The sequence below is a fragment of the Bufo gargarizans genome, chromosome 5, assembly GCF_014858855.1.
Source record: "Bufo gargarizans isolate SCDJY-AF-19 chromosome 5, ASM1485885v1, whole genome shotgun sequence".
Classification (NCBI taxonomy): domain Eukaryota; kingdom Metazoa; phylum Chordata; class Amphibia; order Anura; family Bufonidae; genus Bufo; species Bufo gargarizans.
In genome coordinates this window covers 371,461,550-371,482,748 of record NC_058084.1, presented here as the reverse complement: position 1 = coordinate 371,482,748, position 21,199 = coordinate 371,461,550, and the positions used below count along the sequence as shown (strand labels likewise).

Sequence of the window (21,199 nt, the reverse complement as noted above, 5' to 3'; positions counted from 1 at the left end):
TCACTTCAGTAGGAGGGTGGCATATGAAAACTGGAGTAGCTATTCTAGACAAAAGTGTTAGGGTAAAGGATGAGACAAATATATTAAACAACATTCCAAGATGATGCAATATTGCTCTATCCTTTATAAAAATGTATTTTAAACAGTAATACCTGTACCATCTGAAATCTAAAAATCACAGGTTTTACTTATGCTGGAATATTACTGTTTTTATTTAAAGGGGTTGTCCCATGAAAAATGTTCTACAGTCTTCAAACCAGCACCTGTATCTGAATACTATTGTAATTGTATATAATTCAAATTTTTGTAGGAGGAGTGTTTAAACTAGGGACTGGGGGGGAGGGTAATTATGCTATAGAATGGGAAGATGGTGCAGATAGAGACCGGGGGCAAGGTAGTGAGACTGGGGGAGGAATGGAAGGAGGGACTAGAACAGTTCAGAAGGAAAGGTGTAGAGTAAAAAATATACATAAACCTCTCAAATATATGTAAACTAATGCCAGAAGCCTGACTAATAAAACTGGTGAACTGGAATTAGTGATGTGTGAGGAGGACTATGACATATTGGGAATAACTGAGACATGGCTGGATGATAGCTATGACTGGGCAGTTAATGTACAGGGTTACAGCCTGTTTAGAAAGGATCGTCAAAACCGGAGAGGGGGAGGGGTCTGCCTTTATGTAAAGTCCTGTCTAAAGCCCACACTCCGGGAAGATATAAGTGAGGGACATGACCATGTGGAGTCACTGTGGGTAGAGATACATGGCATTAAAAACAATCCACAGAAAATCTACTACTAAACGAGATAGAAGAGACGGCAAATCATAATGAGGTGGTTATTATGGGGGACTTCAACTACCCAGATATAGACTGGGAAACTAGAAACTGTAGATCTCATAAAGGAAACAGGTTCTTGGCAATAACCAAAGACAATTACCTCTCCCAACTGGTTCAGGACCCGACTAGAGGGATGGCCATACTGGACTTAGTATTAACCAATAGGCCTGACAGAACAACAGACGTGCAGGTTGGGGGACACCTGGGAAATAGTGACCACAAAGTAATAACCTTCCAATTATCATTCAAAAGAGCGTTTCTACAGGGAGGAACAAAAATACCAAACTTCAAAAAAGCTAAATTTAGCCAACTAAGAGAGAAAGTCCTCACAAATAAAAATACAGCCACAAAATGGGATATCTTTAAAAGCATCCTAAAATCTCATTGTGAGAGGTACATACCGTATGGGAATAAAAGGTTAAGGAACAAAAAGAAACCAATGTGGATAAACAGAACTGTAAAGAAAGCAATAAATGACAAAAAGAAAGCATATAAAACACTAAAACAGGAAGGTAGCACGGAAGCACTGAAAAACTATAGAACATGGAAAGGAAAAAAATAGAACATGTAAAAAACAAATAAATTGTAAAATGTTAAAAAGTATAAATCTGAAGGTGTCGGCCCGTTAAAGAGTAATGAGGGGGGAGTCGCAGAGAGCGAGGAGGAGAAAGCAAAGCTGTTAAATATTTTTTTCTCCAATGTATTCACTGAGGAAAATAAACTGTCAGATGACATGTCGAATGTTGAAATAAATTCCCCATTAAAAGTGTCCTGTCTGACCCAGGAAGAAGTGCAACAGCGACTTAAAAAGATTAAAATAGACAAATCGCCAGGACCGGATGGCATACACCCCCGTATCCTAAGGGAATTAAGTAATGTCATAGCCAGACCCTTATTTCTAATATTTGCAGATTCTATATTGACAGGTAATGTCCCACAGGATTGGCGCATGGCAAATGTGGTGCCAATATTCAAAAAGGGTCCAAAAACAGAGCCTGGAAACTATAGGCCGGTAAGTTTAACATCTGTTGTGGGTAAACTGTTTGAATGTTTTCTGAGAGATGCTATGTTAGAGCATCTTAACGGAAATAAGCAAATAACGCCATATCAGCATGGCTTCGTGCGGGATCGGTCATGTCAAACAAATTTAATCAGTTTCTATGAGGAGGTAAGTTCTAGACTTGACAGTGGCGAATCAATGGATGTCGTGTATCTGGACTTCTCCAAAGCATTTGACACTGTACCACATAAAAGGTTAGTATATAAAATGAGAATGCTCGGACTGGGAGAAAACGTCTGTAAGTGGGTAAGTAACTGGCTCAATGATAGAAAACAGAGGGTGGTTATTAATGGTAAATACTCCGATTGGGTCACTGTCACTAGTGGAGTACCTCAGGGGTCAGTATTGGGCCCTATTCTCTTCAATATATTTTTTAATGATCTTGTAGAAGGCTTGCATAGCAAAATATAAATTTTCACAGATGACACTAAACTGTGTAAAGAAATTAACACTAATGAGGACAGTATACTACTACAGAGGGATCTGGATAGATTGGAGGCTTGGGCAGAGAAGTGGCAGATAAGGATTAACACTGACAAATGTAAAGTTATGCACATGGGAAGGAATAATGCAAGTCACCCGTACATACTAAATGGTAAAACATTCGGTAACACTGACATGGAAAACGATCTAGGAATTTTAATAAACAGCAAACTAAGCTGCAAAAACCAGTGTCAGGCAGCTGCTGCCAAGGCCAGTAAGATAATGGGTTGCATCAGAAGGGGCATAGATGCCCGTGATAAGAACATAGTCCTACCACTTTACAAATCGCTAGTCAGACCACACATGGAGTACTGTGTACAGTTCTGGGCTCCTGTAAACAAGGCAGACATAGCAGAGCTGGAGGGGGTCCAGAGGAGGGCAACTAAAATAATAACTGGAATGGGGCAACTACAGTACCCTGAAAGATTATCAAAATTAGAGGTATTCACTTTAGAAAAAAAGACGACGGGGAGATCTAATTACTATGTATAAATATATCAGGGGTCAGTACAGAGATCTATCCCATCATCTATTTATCCCCAGGACTTTGACTGTGATGAAGGGACATCCTCTGCTTCTGGAGGAAAGAAGGTTTGTACACAAACCTAGAAGAGGATTCTTTATGGTAAGAGCAGTGAGACTTTGGAACTCTCTGTCTGAGAAGGTGGTGATGGTGAGTGCAATAAAGGAATTCAAGAGGGGCCTGGATGTATTTCTGGAGTGTAAAATTATTACAGGCTATAGCTACTAGAGAGGGGTCGTTGATCCATGAAGTTTTTCTGATTGCCTGATTGGAGTCGGGAAGGAATTTTTTATTCCCCTATAGTAGGGATTTTTTTTTATTTTTTTTTGCCTTCCTCTGGATCAACTTGCAGGATGACAGGTCGAACTGGATGGACAAATGTCATTTTTCGGCCTTATGTTCTATGTTACTATGTAAAAGTGTCACGGGGCGCCAAAGGCGCACTCTGTCTCCCATCAGCCGCAGACCTGATGCTTAGCTTCAGGAGCGAGGATCTGTGTTTGGCCTCGTTCCCAGGGCGGCTTTGCTAGCTGGGAGGCTCCCTGTGCCTAGGTCTGCCTTGAGCGCCGAGCTGATCACTCGGTGCTCGACTTGTCTGTCTGTCGGCCATGTGAAGCTGGCCACGTCACATGGCCCTCAGACCCCACTATAAATACAGGAAGCCTGCTGGCCACAGGTTGCCTGTTAATTCTAGGTTTCTGGCTATTTGTTGGACTACTGAATACTCACCTGATCCTGTTCCCTGACGATCCTTTGCCTGCTCCTCCTGTACTGCGCATCCGTCCTGGTATTGTGACCTCGGCTCCCACCTGACTACTCTTTGCGGACTCCTCTGGTACTTCTCTACTCTCCTGGTATTTGACCCTGGCTTCTCCTGACCATTCTTTGCTTAACCCTTTGTACTGCGTAGCTCTCTTGGTTCTGACCCGGTCCATTCACGTTCTGTATTTTGTCTTGTCTGTCTTCCCTGCACATATCCTATGTAAGGGATTGTTGTCCAGTTGTCCCCTGTCATCAGGACTCGTGAGGCAGGTAGGCAGGGCCAGGGGTGAGGGTGGATCGCAGTGGTCACTATCCTTCCCCCTGTGTGTGTGTGGACGTGACCGTTACAGATTAACAGGCCCAATAACCACTGTATCATGAATCCTCTTGTGACCCTGACTGACCATGTCTCTAACCTGACACAGATGGTGCAGGAGCTAGGAGAGAAACTCTGTTCTTTTGAGTTAGGGCAAGGTTTTTCCACTCCTCAGTCCTCCAGTCCACATTTTGAGCCCCAGATCAAGCTCCCAGAACCCTTTTCTGGAGACCGGAAGAGGTTTCTCTCCTTTAAGGAGAGTTGCAAACTCTACTTCCGTTTGTGCCCGTGTCCTCCGGTCCTGAAAGCCAACTCGTGGGGATTATCATTTCTCTACTACAGGGTAATCCCCAGGACTGGGCATTCTCGTTACCTCCTGGGGCCAGTTGTCAAACTTCTGTGGAGGTTTTTTTTCAGGCCCTGGGTACCCTCTATGACGAACCAGACAGGGCCCTGGTAGCCAAGATGGCTCTTAGGGCACTGGTTCAGGGCCATCTCCCTGCAGAGGAGTATTGTACCCAATTCAGACGGTGGTGTGTCCCCTCAGGATGGAATGAACCAGCCCTGAAGAGTCAGTTTAGGTCTGGTCTGTCTGATAAATGGAAAGATCTATTAGTCAGTAATCAAATTCCAGAGACCTTAGAGGAGATGATGACCCTTGTTGTCCGACTTGACAGACCCATGCAGGTTGGTATGACCCGGGGTAATCTTCACCGCAGACACGGAGAGTGCTTCTACTGTGGAGATCCTGGCCATTGGATCAACAAGTGTCCTAAGAGGGTCCTCTCTGACAAGTCTCCTAAGGCAAGACAACCTAAAGACCAGGTACACCCTGATTTTTCTAAATGTAAGCTTTTGGTACCCATAACAATTTCTTTGGGGGTTAATAAGTGGCCAGGTAAGGCCTTTATTGATTCCGGTTCAGCGGCCAGCTTTATTGACTTTGAATATGCTAGTAAATTGGGTATTGCAATGTTTGCTTTACCTACACCTATCCATGTCATGGCTATTGATGCTACTCCCCTGATTGGTGGTACGGTGAGGTCATGTACCTCTGAAATTTCTCTAACTGTGGGTGTGTGCCACTCTGAGAGATCTTCTCTGTTAGTCCTGGAGAACCTACCGGTTGAGGTGGTGCTAGGGTTGCCTTGGCTCCGTTTACATAGCCCCACAATAGATTGGTCCAAAGGAGAGTTGGTGAAATGGGGACCTAAGTGTGACTCATGCTTATCCGTGGTCCAGGCTGGGGTTTCAGTAAGGTCTAATACATCACCCTCAGTTATTAAGGAATATTCTGATGTATTTTCATCCCCTACTCCAGAGGTTCTACCCCCCCCCCCCCCATAGACCTTATGATTGCGCCATAGAGCTAATACAGGGTGCCAAATTTCCTAAAGGGCGATTTTATAATCTTTCTAAGCCCGAACGCAAGGCTATGGAAGATTATATTAAGAAGAGCCTTGCTAAAGGGCATATTAGACCTTCAGTCTCTCCTATGGGAGCAGGGTTTTTCTTTGTTAAGAAGAAGGATGGCTGTCTTAGGCCTTGTATTGATTACCGGAGATTAAATAAAATCACTGTCCAAAATAGATACTCTCTCCCATTGATTCCTGATTTATTTAACCAGGTTCTGGGGGCAATCTGGATTTCCAAGATTGACCTGAAAGGGGCATACAATCTAATCCAAATCAAGGAGGGAGACGAATGGAAGACAGCGTTCAATACTCCGATAGGACACTTTGAATATCAGGTGATGCCTTTTGGACTCAGCAATGCCCCAGCTGTGTTCCAAAACTTAATGAATGATATCCTTAGAGAGTTCTTAGGTAAATTTATTATTGTCTATCTTGACGACATTTTGATATTCTCTCCTGATTTCGAATCTCATGTGTCTCATGTCAAACAAGTATTAGAGGTGTTGAGAGAGAACCAGCTATCCGCTAAGCAAGAGAAATGTGTCATTGGTGTACAGGAGATACTGTTTCTAGGGCATGTTCTGACTCCTCACGCCTTTAAGATGGATCCTGGTAAGGTTTTGGCAATTAGGGAATTGGTAAGGTCTTCATCTTTAAAGGCCTTACAACGGTTTTTGGTTTTCGCTAATTACTATCGTAAATTTATAATGATTTTTTTCTGTAATTGCTAAACCATTGACCGACCTTACTAAGAAAGGGGCGGATTTGGAGAATTGGTCTACCAAGGCCATTTCTTCATTTGAAACATTAAAAAAGGCATTTAGTAGTGCTCCCATTCTGATCCAGCCTGATCAGGAGAGACCCTTTATTGTGGAGGTGGATGCGTCCGAGGACAGCGCAGGAGCAGTCCTTTCACAAGGTCCTGCTAGCCTCACTAACTTGAGACCGTGTGCCTTCTTCTCCAGGAAATTCTCTCCCACGGAGAGAAACTACGACATAGGGACTAGGGAGCTGCTGGCTATTAAATGGGCATTTGAGGAGTGGAGGCATTTTTTGGAGGGGGCAAGGCATCGGGTAACTGTTGTCACTGACCATAAAAACCTAATGTTTCTCGAGTCTGCTAAGAGGTTGAATCCCCGACAAGCCCGATGGGCTCTGTTTTTTTACCCGTTTTGATTTCTCCATTACGTTGAGGCCGGGAAGTAAAAATGTCAAGGCAGATGCATTATCTCGGAGCTTCCATGCTTTTCAACCCACTGAGGCACAGCCTGAATCCATCCTACCAGCAAACATCTTCTTAGCGGCTCTAACCCAGGATATCTTGGCTCGCATTAAGGCTGAACAACATCTGGCACCGGCATCCACCCCAACAGATAAGTTATTTGTTCCCGTACAATTTTGTCTCCAGTTGTTGGGGGAGTGTCACGATTCTGCCTTTTGTGGACATCCGGGTTTTGAGGGCACTAAGGATCTGGTTTCTAGATCTTATTGGTGGCCCACTCTGACCAGGGATGTCAAGTCCTACGTGTCAGCCTGTGAGGTTTGTGCCAGGTCTAAGACACATACGACTCGCCCTGCTGGTAACCTACGACCCCTACCTATTCACAGTAGACCCTGGTCCCATATCTCGATGGACTTTATAACTGACCTACCGCTGGCGGAGGGTAAGACTGTGGTTTGGATAGTGGTCAATAGGTTTAGCAAGATGTTTCATTTCATTCCCCTGTCTAAACTTCCGAATGCAAAAACCCTGGCGTCTATTTTTGTGAAAGAAATTGTTCGATTGCATGGTATCCCGGAAAATATTGTTTCTGACAGGGGTGTGCAGTTTGTGTCCAAATTCTGTCAAAGATGTAAAATTTCATTATCTTTTTCTTCCGCCTATCATCCTTAATCAGTCTTTGGAAGAATTCTTGAGGTTGTATGTTGCTGATGACCAGCAATTATGGGTCAAATTCCTTCCGTTGGCTGAATTTGCTTTGAATAACCGTGTCAATTCTTCTGCTGGGGTCTCCCCTTTCTTTTGTAACCATGGTTTTCATCCCCGTTTTCATTCTGGGTCGTCCGTCTCCTCCTCTAACGCTGAAGCGGATAAACTCTCCTCCGAACTGTGCACAGTTTGGGCCTGGGTTCAATCGAACCTAGAAAAGGCTCAAAGTTCTTAAAAACTCAAGGTCGATAGGAGACGTTCAAGGGGGGTGAACTTTCAGGTTGGGGATAAAGTATGGTTGTCCTCCAAGAATCTATCTCTCAAGGTAGCTTCTAGAAAATTTGCTCCTTGTTTTATTGGACCGTATAAGATCACGGAGGTGATTAATCCGGTATCATTTAAGTTAGGGCTGCCCGAGTCATTCCACATTCATAATGTATTTCATAAATCTCTACTTAAAAAGTATTTTGAACCTGTTGTACCGTTGAAAGCCTCGCCTCCGCCGGTTCTTGTTAGTAATGCTGTCGAGTATGTGGTGTCTAAGATAGTGGATGTCAGGAGAGTGCGTAATTCCTTACAGTACCTGATTCAATGGAAGGGGTTTGGACCCAAAGAGAGATCTTGGGTACCCACCAGGGAGGTTCATGCTCCTAGACTTGTTCGAAAATTTCATTTAGAACACCTTGAAAGGCCATCGCCTGAAGTCTTGGGTCCGGTGGCCCCTCGTAAAAATGGGGGTACTGTCACGGGGCGCCAAAGGCACACTCTGTCTCCCATCAGCCGCAGACCTGCTGCTTAGCTTCGGGAGCGAGGATCTGTGTTTGGCCTCGTTCCCAGGGCGGCTTTGCTAGCTGGGAGGCTCCCTGTTCCTAGGTCTGCCTTGAGCGCCGAGCTGATCACTCGGTGCTCGACTTGTCTGTCTGTCGGCCATGTGAAGCTGGCCACGTCACATGGCCCTCAGACCCCACTATAAATACAGGAAGCCTGCTGGCCACAGGTTGCCTGTTAATTCTAGGTTTCTGGCTATTTGTTGGACTACTGAATACTTACCTGATCCTGTTCCCTGACGATCCTTTGCCTGCTCCTCCTGTACTGCGCATCCGTCCTGGTATTGTGACCTCGGCTCCCACCTGACTACTCTTTGCGGACTCCTGTGGTACTTCTCTACTCTCCTGGTATTTGACCCTGGCTTATCCTGACCATTCTTTGCTTAACCCTTTGTACTGCGTAGCTCTCTTGGTTCTGACCCTGTCCGTTCACGTTCCGTATTTTGTCTTGTCTCTCTTCCCTGCACATATCCTAAGTAAGGGATTGTCGTCCAGTTGACCCCTGCCATCAGGACTTGTGAGGCAGGTAGGCAGGGCCAGGGGTAGGCAGGGCCCCCTGTGTGTGTGTGGACGTGACCGTTACAAAAAGTCTTATTTGAGCAAGGCCCAGTACTGTTAAAAGTGCTTTGGGCATCTGCTTTTGCGTTTGTGAACGGTCATATTTTCCCGTTGCAAAAACCAGCAGTCGTCCCCCATCATGTTGGGATTCCAGCGGCCTTGATACCTGTTCTCCATTGTATAAATATCTTTATGGAACTGCTCTTCATGTTCCTCACTTACGTTTCCCAAATTGTGTGGAAAAAGTCAAGATGGGAATGTAAGAAATGCACTTTCAATGACATTCGGCAGTCAAGTTGTTTATATGCTGTAAGCATGTTGTCTATTAATTCAGCATAGTTTGAAGCTCGTCTGTTCCCAAGGAAATTCTGCACTACTAATACAAATTCATCCCAAGCTGTAAGACACACTCGGTTTGTTAGATTCTTGCGCTTATCATAATTAGTGTATTTGCCACATATGTAGCAGAAATTGTCTGGATCTTTAACACATTTGCGTTTTTCCATCTTAAGTTTCAAAACTGATAGCACTATAGCAGATTACTTTATCAAAATCTGTCCAGCTTGCCTTATATGCTTACTGCTGACATCAGCCTGAGTGCGTCCAAACAGGTCTGGACATGTCCTTTGTAATATCTCCAATATAATGCATTAATATTATAACTTAATAGGCTTTGCATGTATAGCTTAAAATCTAGACTTGTCAGGCAAATTCCAAGTTCATATTTGGAATTAGCGCGCTTATTTTAGTATAAATGACATGTTTTTCTCTCAGTAGCAAAATCATTGTTGTGCGGTGTTATTAACAAGTCCCAGACTGCTGGACAACTTTAAACATTACATTTAAAGGTTTTCCTTCTGACAATATAGGGATCTCAATAAAGAAGTGATAAGTACTTACTTGACATATCCTGCACCATCTCACCTTTTCTCCTATTTGCAATCTGTCACCTGGCTGTTGTCAAGTTGAAAACATGTGCCCACTGTAGCCATCACTGGCCTCTCTGGTGCAGTTACTGGTTTCAATGGTCACATGTTGTCAACATAACATATCAGCTTACTAAAATTTTTTATTGTGAATGATAAATGCCATAATCAAAAAAAGAAATAAAAAAATGACTGATCTTCCCTTTTTAAATGACCTCAACCCCCCAAAAACAAATTGAATAAAAAGTGAAAAAAAATGGTAACAATTAAAACTAAAGCTCACCCTACAGTTATATGGGTGTGAGAATATGTCGATGGGAAAAATAAAAGTTCAAAAGTTTTTTTTATTTTTGAAAGTAGCAAAGTATAATAAAAACTATGCATTTGGTATGAATATAATTATAGTAACTTGTAAGATAAGATTGTCATGTCATTTTTAGTCCATAGTGAATGTTAAAAAAACAAAGCCCCCCCCCCCAAAAAAAAAAACAGAATTGCATTATTTATTTATTTTTTTATTTTTTTACTCCCATAGAGATTTATACTGTGCCTCTTAAGAAATGCCACACCTGAAGAATGCTAAGTTTTCATAAAAATGCCAAAAAGCTGAAAACACACAAAAAAGGGCACACAAAAATCAGGTGAATTTCATAATTTACTATAGACTTTAAAAGGACATCTGGCTGCATAAAAAAAAATAAAAAAAAATAAACCACCGCAAAATGTACTGCTAAAAATGGCTAAAAGAAAAAAAAAAGCCAAAAATGCTAAATAAACCTATCCATGAAACCAGACAAATTTCCCTATCTCTAACCTTAATTCTTACAAATATTATTTCTTAAAAATAAATGTAATGTTCAATGTTTTTTTACCAACAATTGTTTTTGTCTAAAACCTGTTGCTAATAATAATAATTATAATAATAATACATATACAAAACATATACAAAAAAATGTATATGCATTCTTTAGTTTAACAACAAATCAAATACATGTTTTATTCATCTTTATCTATCTGTCTTCATACAGAACATACCTGATAAGTAGATACAGGGGAAGCAGCAATAAAAGGTGTGATGGATGTTTGTGGAATCATTCTGTTTGTTGCAATATTGTAGGGAGTAGAATAAAATCTAGAAAGCAAAGAAAAAAATATGGTAGATCATTTTATTTTAATTTGGGCCCCTTTCACACGAGTGACAGATTAGGTCCGGATGCATTCAGGGTGCGTTCTGTGAAACTCGCAACATTTTGCAAGCAAGTTCAGTCAGTTTTGTCTGCAATTGCGTTATGTTGTTCAGTTTTTTCCACGCGAGTGCAATGCGTTTTAATGCATATTTCACGCGCATGGCAAAAGACTGAAGGTTTATAAAGAACATCTCCTAGCAACCATTTTATTTTAAACATTTAGGCCCCTTTCACACGAGCGTGACGGATTAGGTCCGGATGTGTTTAGGGTGCGTTCAGTGAAAAACGCATTTCATCCGCACTTGCTTCGGAATGCAATGCATTTTTCACTAAAGCCCTATTCACTTCTATGGGGTCGGGGCTGGGTGAAAAACGCAGAATATAGAACATGCTGCATTTTCATGCAATGCAGAACTCATGTGTGAAAAATAAAATGCTTATGTTCACAGACTCATTGAAATGAATGGGTGAGGATTTAGTGCGGGTGCTATGCTTTCACTTCAGGCATTGCACCCACGCTGAAAACTCGCTCGTGTGAAAGGGGCCTTAGGCCTAAAACATCAGGTCATTAATAAACACCTTCATCCATTTCTCACCTTAAAGCTCACCAAGGCAAAATTAAAAATATATTTTATTATTAATATTAGTATTGAGCAAAGTTATAAAAAATTTGATTTGGCCGCTTCACCGAATCTCATAAGGAAATTTGATTTGTGACAAATTACTTAGTCACAAAGCTCATTCCTTTGTATGTGGTGAGCACAATGACGGAGAACGATGATCGCGCAGTTCCTCATCATTGAACCCCTCAGATGCCGCATCACTTGAAAGCTGTCTTAAATTTAGAATTGGGGCTGGATGCGCCAAAGTTATGGAGAGGCAAGCGCCTCTTCATAACTCTGGTGGATCATCCACCAGTTAAGAAGCTTTATTAAGACCGTCATCTAAAGCACTGGTCTTAATAAATGTGCCCATAAAATTGTAATTTATGACATATAAATCATTAAAAATGGACAAGCAGAGCGTGACGTGTTTCAGAGGTAGTCCGCTCCTACCTCAGGTCAAAGTACAGTGAAAAGTGAAAAGTACAGTAAGTGCAAAGGACATAGTATGAACCATATTCAGTGTTATGAAAAATAAATCATAATATCTGTTACATCTTTATTAATTAGATTACCAAAGTCATTCGCATGACCAGGCTTTCTTGTTACTGAACTGTCAACATTTTTCATGTGATGAACTAATGCATTGGCAAGAAAATCCCTCAAAATCTCTTGTATTATCATTTATTAGCAATGGGCTCCATAGCTACATTTGATGCTAACATTATTACAGAGTTTTTCAAGACTTCTCCAGCTGTCAAGGCCATAATCTATATGAAGTCACTTCACACTAGTGAAGAGGATCTCCAGGAGAGATTAAATAACACCACAGCCCCACTCACAACAAATCCGTCCTGATCTCAAGATGTATTTGAAATTATAGTAATTTATAGGTATACTGAAAGGTAATTCCTGTTTGAAAAGTCTCCAGATACAGAGCTTAAGGTATATTGTAGTTGTTTTCTAACATGCCTTAAAGATAGAATAACATTGGGTGATTTTATGTCAGCTTTTAGAATACTACTCCAAAAAGAAATAAGCAAAAAATGTTTTTAGATAGCATGCTCTTTTTTTTTGCTGTGCCATTTTATTTTAACGTAAAAACGTGATGCTGAGTAAGAATTTATGTTCCAAAATCTCACATCCAAAAGTTAACATAATGAATACTAACAAGACAAATTGAGACTAAAAGAAAAAATAAATTGTACTCACCCATTCTGCATAGCTGCTGTTGGGTCATATGTCAATGTCATTCCAGTCTGCATTTGAAAAAGATGAATAATTCACTTTAAATATTCAACTATCGAAAACAACTATGGTGCATTGCAAGATAAATTTATCAGCAAAAAGCAGAGCAAATATTATTGTAAAGATAGTTACACTGAAAATAATTACATTTTTAAATTTCAATAGTTTATAATCTATATTCTTGATATTTTCTGATAATATAATTTTTAATGCTCTACTCTCTAATAAACTAGGATACTGAAACAAAAGAGAAAGACCAATAAGTCGATTTAGGGATACTGCTTATGGGAAAACAATAGATTTAGATTTTTATTCTCAGTAAAAACATAAAAAATAAAATAAAAAAATTAAACTGAAAAATACAGTGCAATACTGTATTGTGGACACCTCAATAATAGTTCTCATGGACCTCACCGGTATAAATAGGGACCACAAGGGAGAATATACTCCACCAGACACATCCATAGTTAGCTACTATTAAGTAAAATTAGCAATAGAAGAATAGTCACACAATAGTTTTGTTTTATTTTTTTTCAGTTATTTGATAAGACTCAATAGATGATGATGAAATGCACCATGATGGTGCTTTGTGTGCATTTCTTTTCGGGAGGGGGGGGGGGGATACATGATATATTTTTTTTAATATGTGCTTATTTCAAATAGTTATAATGACTGGAAAAACAAGCAAAGATGAGAAATAATTCCATCTATATGTAAGACTTTTTGTCCAGTAATTCCAATAATCCACATAAATTCTGTAACTTGCAAACAGCCCATTTCACTTTTAGGAGCATCCTCTGTAGATGTAACACCTTAAAGTGTCACTAAACATTGGTAAAACTATTTGAAATGTCATAGCAATTTAGCAAACATTTTAATCAGTGAGTTTTGAGTACTGAGACCCCCATGATCACTAGAACGGGAAGAGAGAAGCGCTCACATAGCTTAATCACTCTCAGCACTGTTTGTAATGCCAGTCAATGCTCCTCTTTTGGTTACTGGAAAAAATATATAAAAATGTAAACATCTTATATCTGATGGTTTCAGGTATTTTTTTTATAGCCTTTAAAATTAAAATTAATAGAATCCATATGTTTATTATATTTATTATACTGGTCAGTGGTTTTACTTTGATTAAATAAAATGTATCTACATATACCTTTATGTGTATATTTTTTGCATTACAGCATGATTTTTAATATTCAATATGAATGTTTCATTTAATTTTCCCCCTTTTTTTAGTTCCCTTGGGGGACTTTTAACTACTTTTTTAAACATAATGTACTGTCATATGTTCATGGGACAGTATAATATTACTTGTGTTTGTAAAACACACAGGCATCTGTTATGGTCATAACAGAGGATATCACTTCATCGTGGGAGCCCTTATTAGGCCCAGGGATGTAATGATATGACCTAGTCCAGTCAACCTTTGCAATCATATTGCTGGTTGACACAAGGACAAGACAAAAAGTCTCCCTCCTTTGTCAGCACTGAAACTGTACATTGATTATGGTGCCACAAAGGTTTAACAGCCATGATTAAAGAGAAGTCAGCCATTTAGATCTACACACACAATGATCAGCCATAATGATGGAACCATCTAACACCACATGCTGCTAAAACAGTTCTAACCAGTAAAAGACTGGCATATATTACATACATAATATATATTCTTATCATATTTTTGCAGTACATATACCTATGTTTTTAAGGAGTGTAATTAATAAGAGTCCCCTGAATTTTGGCCAATCAGAACAGATTTAATTAAAATTGTTCCCTGCATAAAAGATACATAAGACATGGACTCATGTATTATGCTGCATACTTAAGCACCGAAAATCTGCCCTTCATTCTTACCTTGTCAAGGCTATTAAATAAGATTAGGCCTTGTCTTCCATTCGCTGAAGTAAAACCAAGTCATATATTATTCTGCCAGTGTGATGTTTGCATACTATCAATGTTTTATAATGAGTTGATGTTACAATATTATGTTTAAATCCTGCATAGCAGAGCCTGTGATGAAGATGTATGTTATCAACTCTCTATCCATTTTAAAGCACCCAATTGATATTTTATATGTTCAGGAAAAACTAATATTTTTGTACATTTTTTTAAATATTCCATATAAGTAAATGTTTTTAGAAATTTGCTCTCTTGTAATTACTGCAGCCTGTTTTTCAAGTTCTTGCTTTTTAAGGGCATAATTATGGCATAATTCTGTTTAATTCACTAAGAAATTAAAATTCTGTTGTATTTTAACAAGGATAATCTCCTCACAACTACATGATGAGTCAAAGTTCCATTAATCAACACTATTAAATTACCGTACATGAAAGTTTATTTGTGAAGTCAAGGACAAATATAAAAAATAACCTAAAAACTAAATAAATAAATATTTTATAAAAAATGTCTCCTCAAATTAAAATATAAATTTGTTCAGGGACCCTATTATAAGATACCAATTATTGTAACTTGAGACCGTCTCTATAGAAAACTGCTAATTAGTTTTAAAGCCCCCAATAGATCAACCCAAAATAAGAGAAAAGTGAAGAGTAAAGAGAGATAAAGCAAACTCTTATAAAAGTCACGCAGAGCTGCTTTACACTCAAAATCACTTGATATATAGAGAACATGAACTTTTCCAGGTCTAAGCGGGTTTTACATGTAAAACATAAGATTGCGCTATACAACTGGGCTATAAATCCACATAAAAATCAGTTGATTGGTTGGGTCTACATCCAGTTGCATTTGACACAGTAGGGCACCGGCTCCAGCACTGTAAGCTGAATGTGGTTTCAGATGAAGATGGCCCAAGAAATAGCCTCATCTTGAAAATGTTATAACTTTAACCACCAGTAGAATTTCCAATATAAATATAAGGCATTTAAAATTATACATTTGATTGGATCTCAGCTCCAAACACAAAATGGCTGTCAATGCTTCCTCAGCCAATCATTGGCAGTGGCAAGTTTGAAAATATACAGTCTCACTAAATTTGTTGCAGATTACTCATATTTTGGCCATTTCTATATAAAAAAGAACTCCACTTTACTTGAAAAATGAAAAAAAATGCCACATTTCAGAAATTCCCAGCACTTTGCTAGATCAATGGGTATAGGCAATCCTTTCTACTTTGTCTGTGCTATGTACTTATCCAATTTCAAGCTGTCTGTAAAAGTTTAGAAACCTTGTTAAAAACCCTTCCCCAATAAATAATCTAGAGTAATTCTGTAAACAGTAGAAAGGGTGGGGGATGGAGAAGAGAGATGCAGCTGTAGATTCTCTCTTTCTGTCTGTATGTTGAGAAGGGGAAAGGTAAGGAGACAATAGAGGTCATTTATCAATAATGGCGTAATTTGCACCAAAAACATACTAACGTTACAAATCAGAAATTGTTATTTGCTTCACCTCATATATCAAAAGGCGCACAACGCTTTTAAAATATGAGTTTTTAAAGTATCAACTTGATTTTCCACAGATTTCTCTCTATTTGCCACATTTTAACACCAATGGTACTAAAATTAGCCTTTTTTTAAACCAAAATGTGGCATTTTATCCACCCCCCCTCTGCCAGACCACGCTTGAGACTTTTGAAACATATTTGCGACTTTTGAAACATATTTGCGACATTTCTACTGGTAAATTGCGACTGTTCTATCTTTTTTGCTGGGGCCTCGGAACGTACTTGTGGATGCGGACAGTGCACGGTGTGCTCTCTTTATCTTTTCAAGCCCGATTGAAATGAATGGGTCTGCATCCAATCCGCAGAAAATGCGGACAAAAGTTTTTGTACATGAGCCCTAAATCTATGGCTGATTTTTTTTGTGATGATGGGCATGTTTTAAAATAAGTCACAATTTGATGTTTTTTCCTCTTTGACAGCAAATATTTCAAGCCGTATACATTGACATTTTGCATTATTTTGAATTCAAGACAGCTTCCCCATAGAAAGGTTTTAAAGAACTGGCTAGAAAATCTGCAACCTTATGTGCCTTTCACTAAGAATAATGTCTGCCCTGGGAGATATATACTAGAAATTAATAGCGGGTGCAGATATTTGACATGTCTAGACTTTCCATTCTCATTCTCTGTAATATGATTGCGTTCATCTCTATATTACCTGATTCAGTTTAGTGAAGACATCTAGGCTGCAGTGGCTGTTAAAAGCCATCTGACTGTTTGAAAACAGTCTGTAACATGATTATTGTAACATTATAGTTCATGTAAGATAATGGAAAATCCTTAAATTTGGTACTAAATGTTGATTCAGTCCTATTTTGTTGTGTGTCCTTATCAATAAAAACTTTGGTCTTATAGATATGTTTGGGAACAATGATCACGACTGGTTGAAATATTTAATTGCATTTTAAAAGGTTCAGACTTTCAAAATTTGATTGAGTTAATCTCCAATATTTTCTTAGTATCCCTAAGTACAAAAGAACTGAAGCACTCAAAATTCAATTTTGTCGATGATGTGGTGATATAATCCATAATCACTAATTATTGTGTTCACATAACACTTGTTTAATAAGATTCCATCCATAGCAGCTGCTCCTCACAAGACTTCTTTCTGACTATTTTCTCAAGATGGCCGCTGATGCCCTTACCCTGAGGCTAAAACCTCCCTCCTTAACTACCCAGAATGAATTTGGCTCATCTCGGGAATGTGCAGCCTCACCCCAACCAATCGGCTCTAATCCAGACTTAAACACGCCCTCTTCCTCCTGAGTAGTTGATCACAATTTTTTATCGCAAATTTTTATTGCGAATATCGGCACTATCCTGCTCCAACGAGAGCGCGCATGCAGCGTTTGGGACTGCCCACTACTACATCCTCCATCTTCTGTATATAGAAGATAGGACACGGAGGACACCTAGCAACGCTGTTTTAGCCGCACCACTAAAATGCCTGGGGGAGGAAAGAACATGCTACTATAACTAGGTAATTCAATACCTATACAAAAGTATTAACTTGGGAACTAAGGCAAAAACTTAGTCAGACCAATCCAATTACATAAAAAAATATGACAGTTATCCTTTAAGGCTTTCATGAAATCCATTGTTTGCTTTCAGTATAGTAGTAGCTACTGATCGTCATGATTTCATATTTTGTAGAAAATTATACTTTTTAAACTAATTTCAAATACATTTTAAGACAGAAAGGATTAAAGTGAAAAAGGTCTTATAAGTAATAAAATGTTATGATTAGAGATGAGCAAATTTCATGTTATGAAATTTGTTCACGCTTTGTTTGGTTGTAAAAGCAGAATTGGTTATGGATTCCGTTACCACGGACCATAATGCAATTCTATGACTCACCTCCATAACGGAAACGGGACGGATCTGTTTTGCAGCCCATATATACTTTTATTATGATGGAATAAATAACAGAATGCCTCTAAAGGCATTCCGTTATGCATTCCATCATAGCATTGCATTATGGTCTGTGGTAACGGAATCCATAACGCAATTCTGCTTTTATCACCAAACGAAGCGTGATGAAATTCTTTCATCTCTGGTTATGATGCAAGAAGTTAAAATACATTCAGTAATTGTTCATTTCAAATGTGCCTGCTGTCTATTTTTATTCAATAATTTGAAGGATTCATGAGAGAATCTGCTTATGAAACACACTGTGAACTTTAGCTGTGTCATTATATCTCAATTACTAGTATGAGGAAAGGAAACAAGTTAAATCATATCCAACCAGAGTCAGAGAATCTACACTGCCTTGGGTTTTTCTTGTTTTTGTTGGCATAAAAAATAAAAATGTAAAGTGCATAAGTATTCACCGCCTAAAATGCGGTACTTTGTGGAGCCACCTTTTGCTACAATTACAAATGCAAGTGTCATGGGGTATGTCTACATTTGCTAAGCCCCAACTCATTCTAGTTAGGGGGCATTCACATGATTGCATTTGTTTTGCTGTTCACAAATCGCAGATCCCCATAATACAGATGCGATCCATGTGCATCCTACACTTATAGCGGGTCTCATTTCAAAAATGCCTATTCTTGTCTGCAAAACAGACAAGAATAATATTTGTTCTAATCATGTTTCGCGGATCAGCCACACAGATACAAACAGCACATGGATGACATCTGTATGCTGTTCGCATTTTTTGCAGCCCCAAAATAGTGTGATACGCAGAAAATGCAAAACAGACACAAACTGAAAATACGAACTTATGAATGTACACTTAGATGGGTTGCATTGGTGTTCTGCAGTCTTGCCAAATATTCTCAGTTGGAATTAAGTCCTGGCTTTGATTAAGACATTCCCAGATATTTAAAAATGTCCTATTAAACCACCCTTGTGTAGGCTTAGCAGTATGTTTAGGGTCATTGTGCTGCTGGAAGGTGAACCTCCATTCCAGTCTGAAATTTCTGGAAGACTTAAACAGATTTTCAGAAGAATGAAAGAAAACTGGCACTCCCCCCAAAAAAACTTTGCTGGTGATGGATTTATTGCTCACTCATATAATATATAAGTATATTATGAGTGACCAATAAATCCATCACCAGCAAAAAAATTTTTGGGGGGGAGTGCTGGTTTTCTTTCATTCTTCTGATTTTGGGATTACCTCCACACAAACCGAGCACCCCTCAACCAGTACGCAGTGCCACCTGACTTCATTACACAGTTAAACAGATTTTCCTCTGAAATTGCCCTGTATATACCACCATACATTTTTTGTTCAATCCTGACCAGTTTTTTAGTCCCTGCCAATGAACAGAACCCACAGCATGATACTGCTAACACCATGCTTTAGTTTAGGTCTACACAACGACATTTGTTGCGCGACAATAAGTAGCGCGACACATAGGGCACAACTACACTGCAACATATGTCGCGCAACATTGATGTTGCACCAATGTTTCAAATTGATTTTTTACGACTGTCGCGTCACAGTCGCAGCATGTTGCAGTGCGACACCATAGACTATCATTAGAAATATTGTCGCACTATATTGGTGCGACAAAATGTCGCGAGACAAATGTCGTCGTGTAGACCTAGCCTTAGGGCTCATGTCCACGAATGTAAGGCCCACGAACGTAAGGGCTCTGTGCCCGTGCTGCGGACTGCAAATTGCAGTCTGCAATGCACAGACACCGACAAAGGGGCAGCCGCATGCGTATCGTGGACCCATTCACTTGAATGGGGTCCGCGATCCGCATCCGACATTCCCGCATCCGACAGTCCGCACCGCAAAAAAGTAGTGCATGCACTATTTTTTGCGGTGTGGAGGCACGACCAGAAACACCACGGAAGCACTATGTAGTGCTTTCGTGGGGTTCTGATCTGTGGTTCCACACAGCATTCGTGATGTGGAATGCACACGGCTGGTGACTGGTGTATTGCGGAAGCTCCGTATGCGGTCCGTAGAATGGGCACGGAGCCCTTACGTTCGTGGGCATGAGCCCTTAATGTGGGGATGGTGTTGTGAGGTGATAGGAAGTGTTTGGTTTGCCTCACACATAGAATTTATTATGGCGGCCAAAATGTAAAATTTTTGTGTAAATCTGACCAGAGAACCATCTTTCATGTGTTCTGAGAGCCTACCATACGCTGTTTGGTGAACTCCAAAGTGTTTTCTTATGTTTTTCTTTTACCACTTCACATCCGGGCTTTTTGCCCCCTTCCTGGTCAGGCCTAATTTTGCTAATCTGACATGTGTCACTTTATGTGGTAATAGCTTTGGAACGCTTTTACTTATCCAAGCCATTCTGAGATTGTTTTCTCGTGACACATTTTACCCTATGACAGTGTTATATTTGAGTTGATATTCAATTTCTCTGCTTTTAAAACAGAAAGTGATACCTCATAAAATATTTATTACTTAACATTCCCCATATGTCTACTTTATGTTGGTATAATTTTGGAAATGGCATTTTTTTTTTTTTAGGACGTTAGAAGGCTTAGAATTTTAGAAACAATTCTTAACATTTTTAAGAACATTTCCAAATCCCACTTTTTAAGGATCAGTTCAGGTCTGAAGTCACTTTGTGGGGCTTACATAGTGGAAACCCCCCATAAAAGACCCCATTGTAGAGACTACCCCCCTCAAGTTACTCAAAACTGATGTTACAAACTGTGTTAACCCTTTAGGTGTTCCACAAGAATTAAAGGAAAATTGAGATGACATTTCAAAATTTCAAATTTTTGGCAGATTTTCCATTTTAATCCATTTTTTTCTTTAACACATCGAGGGTTAACAGCCAAACAAAACTCAATAATTATTACCCTGATTCTGCGGTTTACAGAAACACCTGAATACAGAATACATAGTAGGTGGTCAATTGAGGGTTAAACAACAAAAAAACAACTCACCTTCTTCTCTTGATCGCGTAGTTCCCGGTCTCTTCTTTACTTCTTTAATGATGAACTACCGGCTAGGACCTGTGGTGATGTCAGATCACATGCTCCAATCACATGGTCCATCACCACGGTGATGGACCATGTGATTGGAGCATGTGATCTGACGTCATCACAGGTCCTTTAGCCCGTAGTTCTTCATTAA

At 39.5% G+C, this 21,199-nt stretch overlaps 1 protein-coding gene across 2 annotated transcripts in view; it reads right to left on the bottom strand.

The window, feature by feature from the left end:
• Positions 1-21,199, bottom strand: part of RBMS3 (RNA binding motif single stranded interacting protein 3) — an 886,528-nt gene that overhangs the window by 75,542 nt on the left and 789,787 nt on the right. For both annotated transcript variants that reach the window (XM_044294643.1, XM_044294644.1), the window contains exons 8-9: positions 12,640-12,686; positions 10,674-10,770 (exon numbers count right to left, since the gene is read on the bottom strand). In XM_044294643.1, the coding sequence (XP_044150578.1) occupies positions 10,674-10,770; positions 12,640-12,686 (144 nt within the window). The remainder of the gene's footprint in view (positions 1-10,673; positions 10,771-12,639; positions 12,687-21,199) is intronic.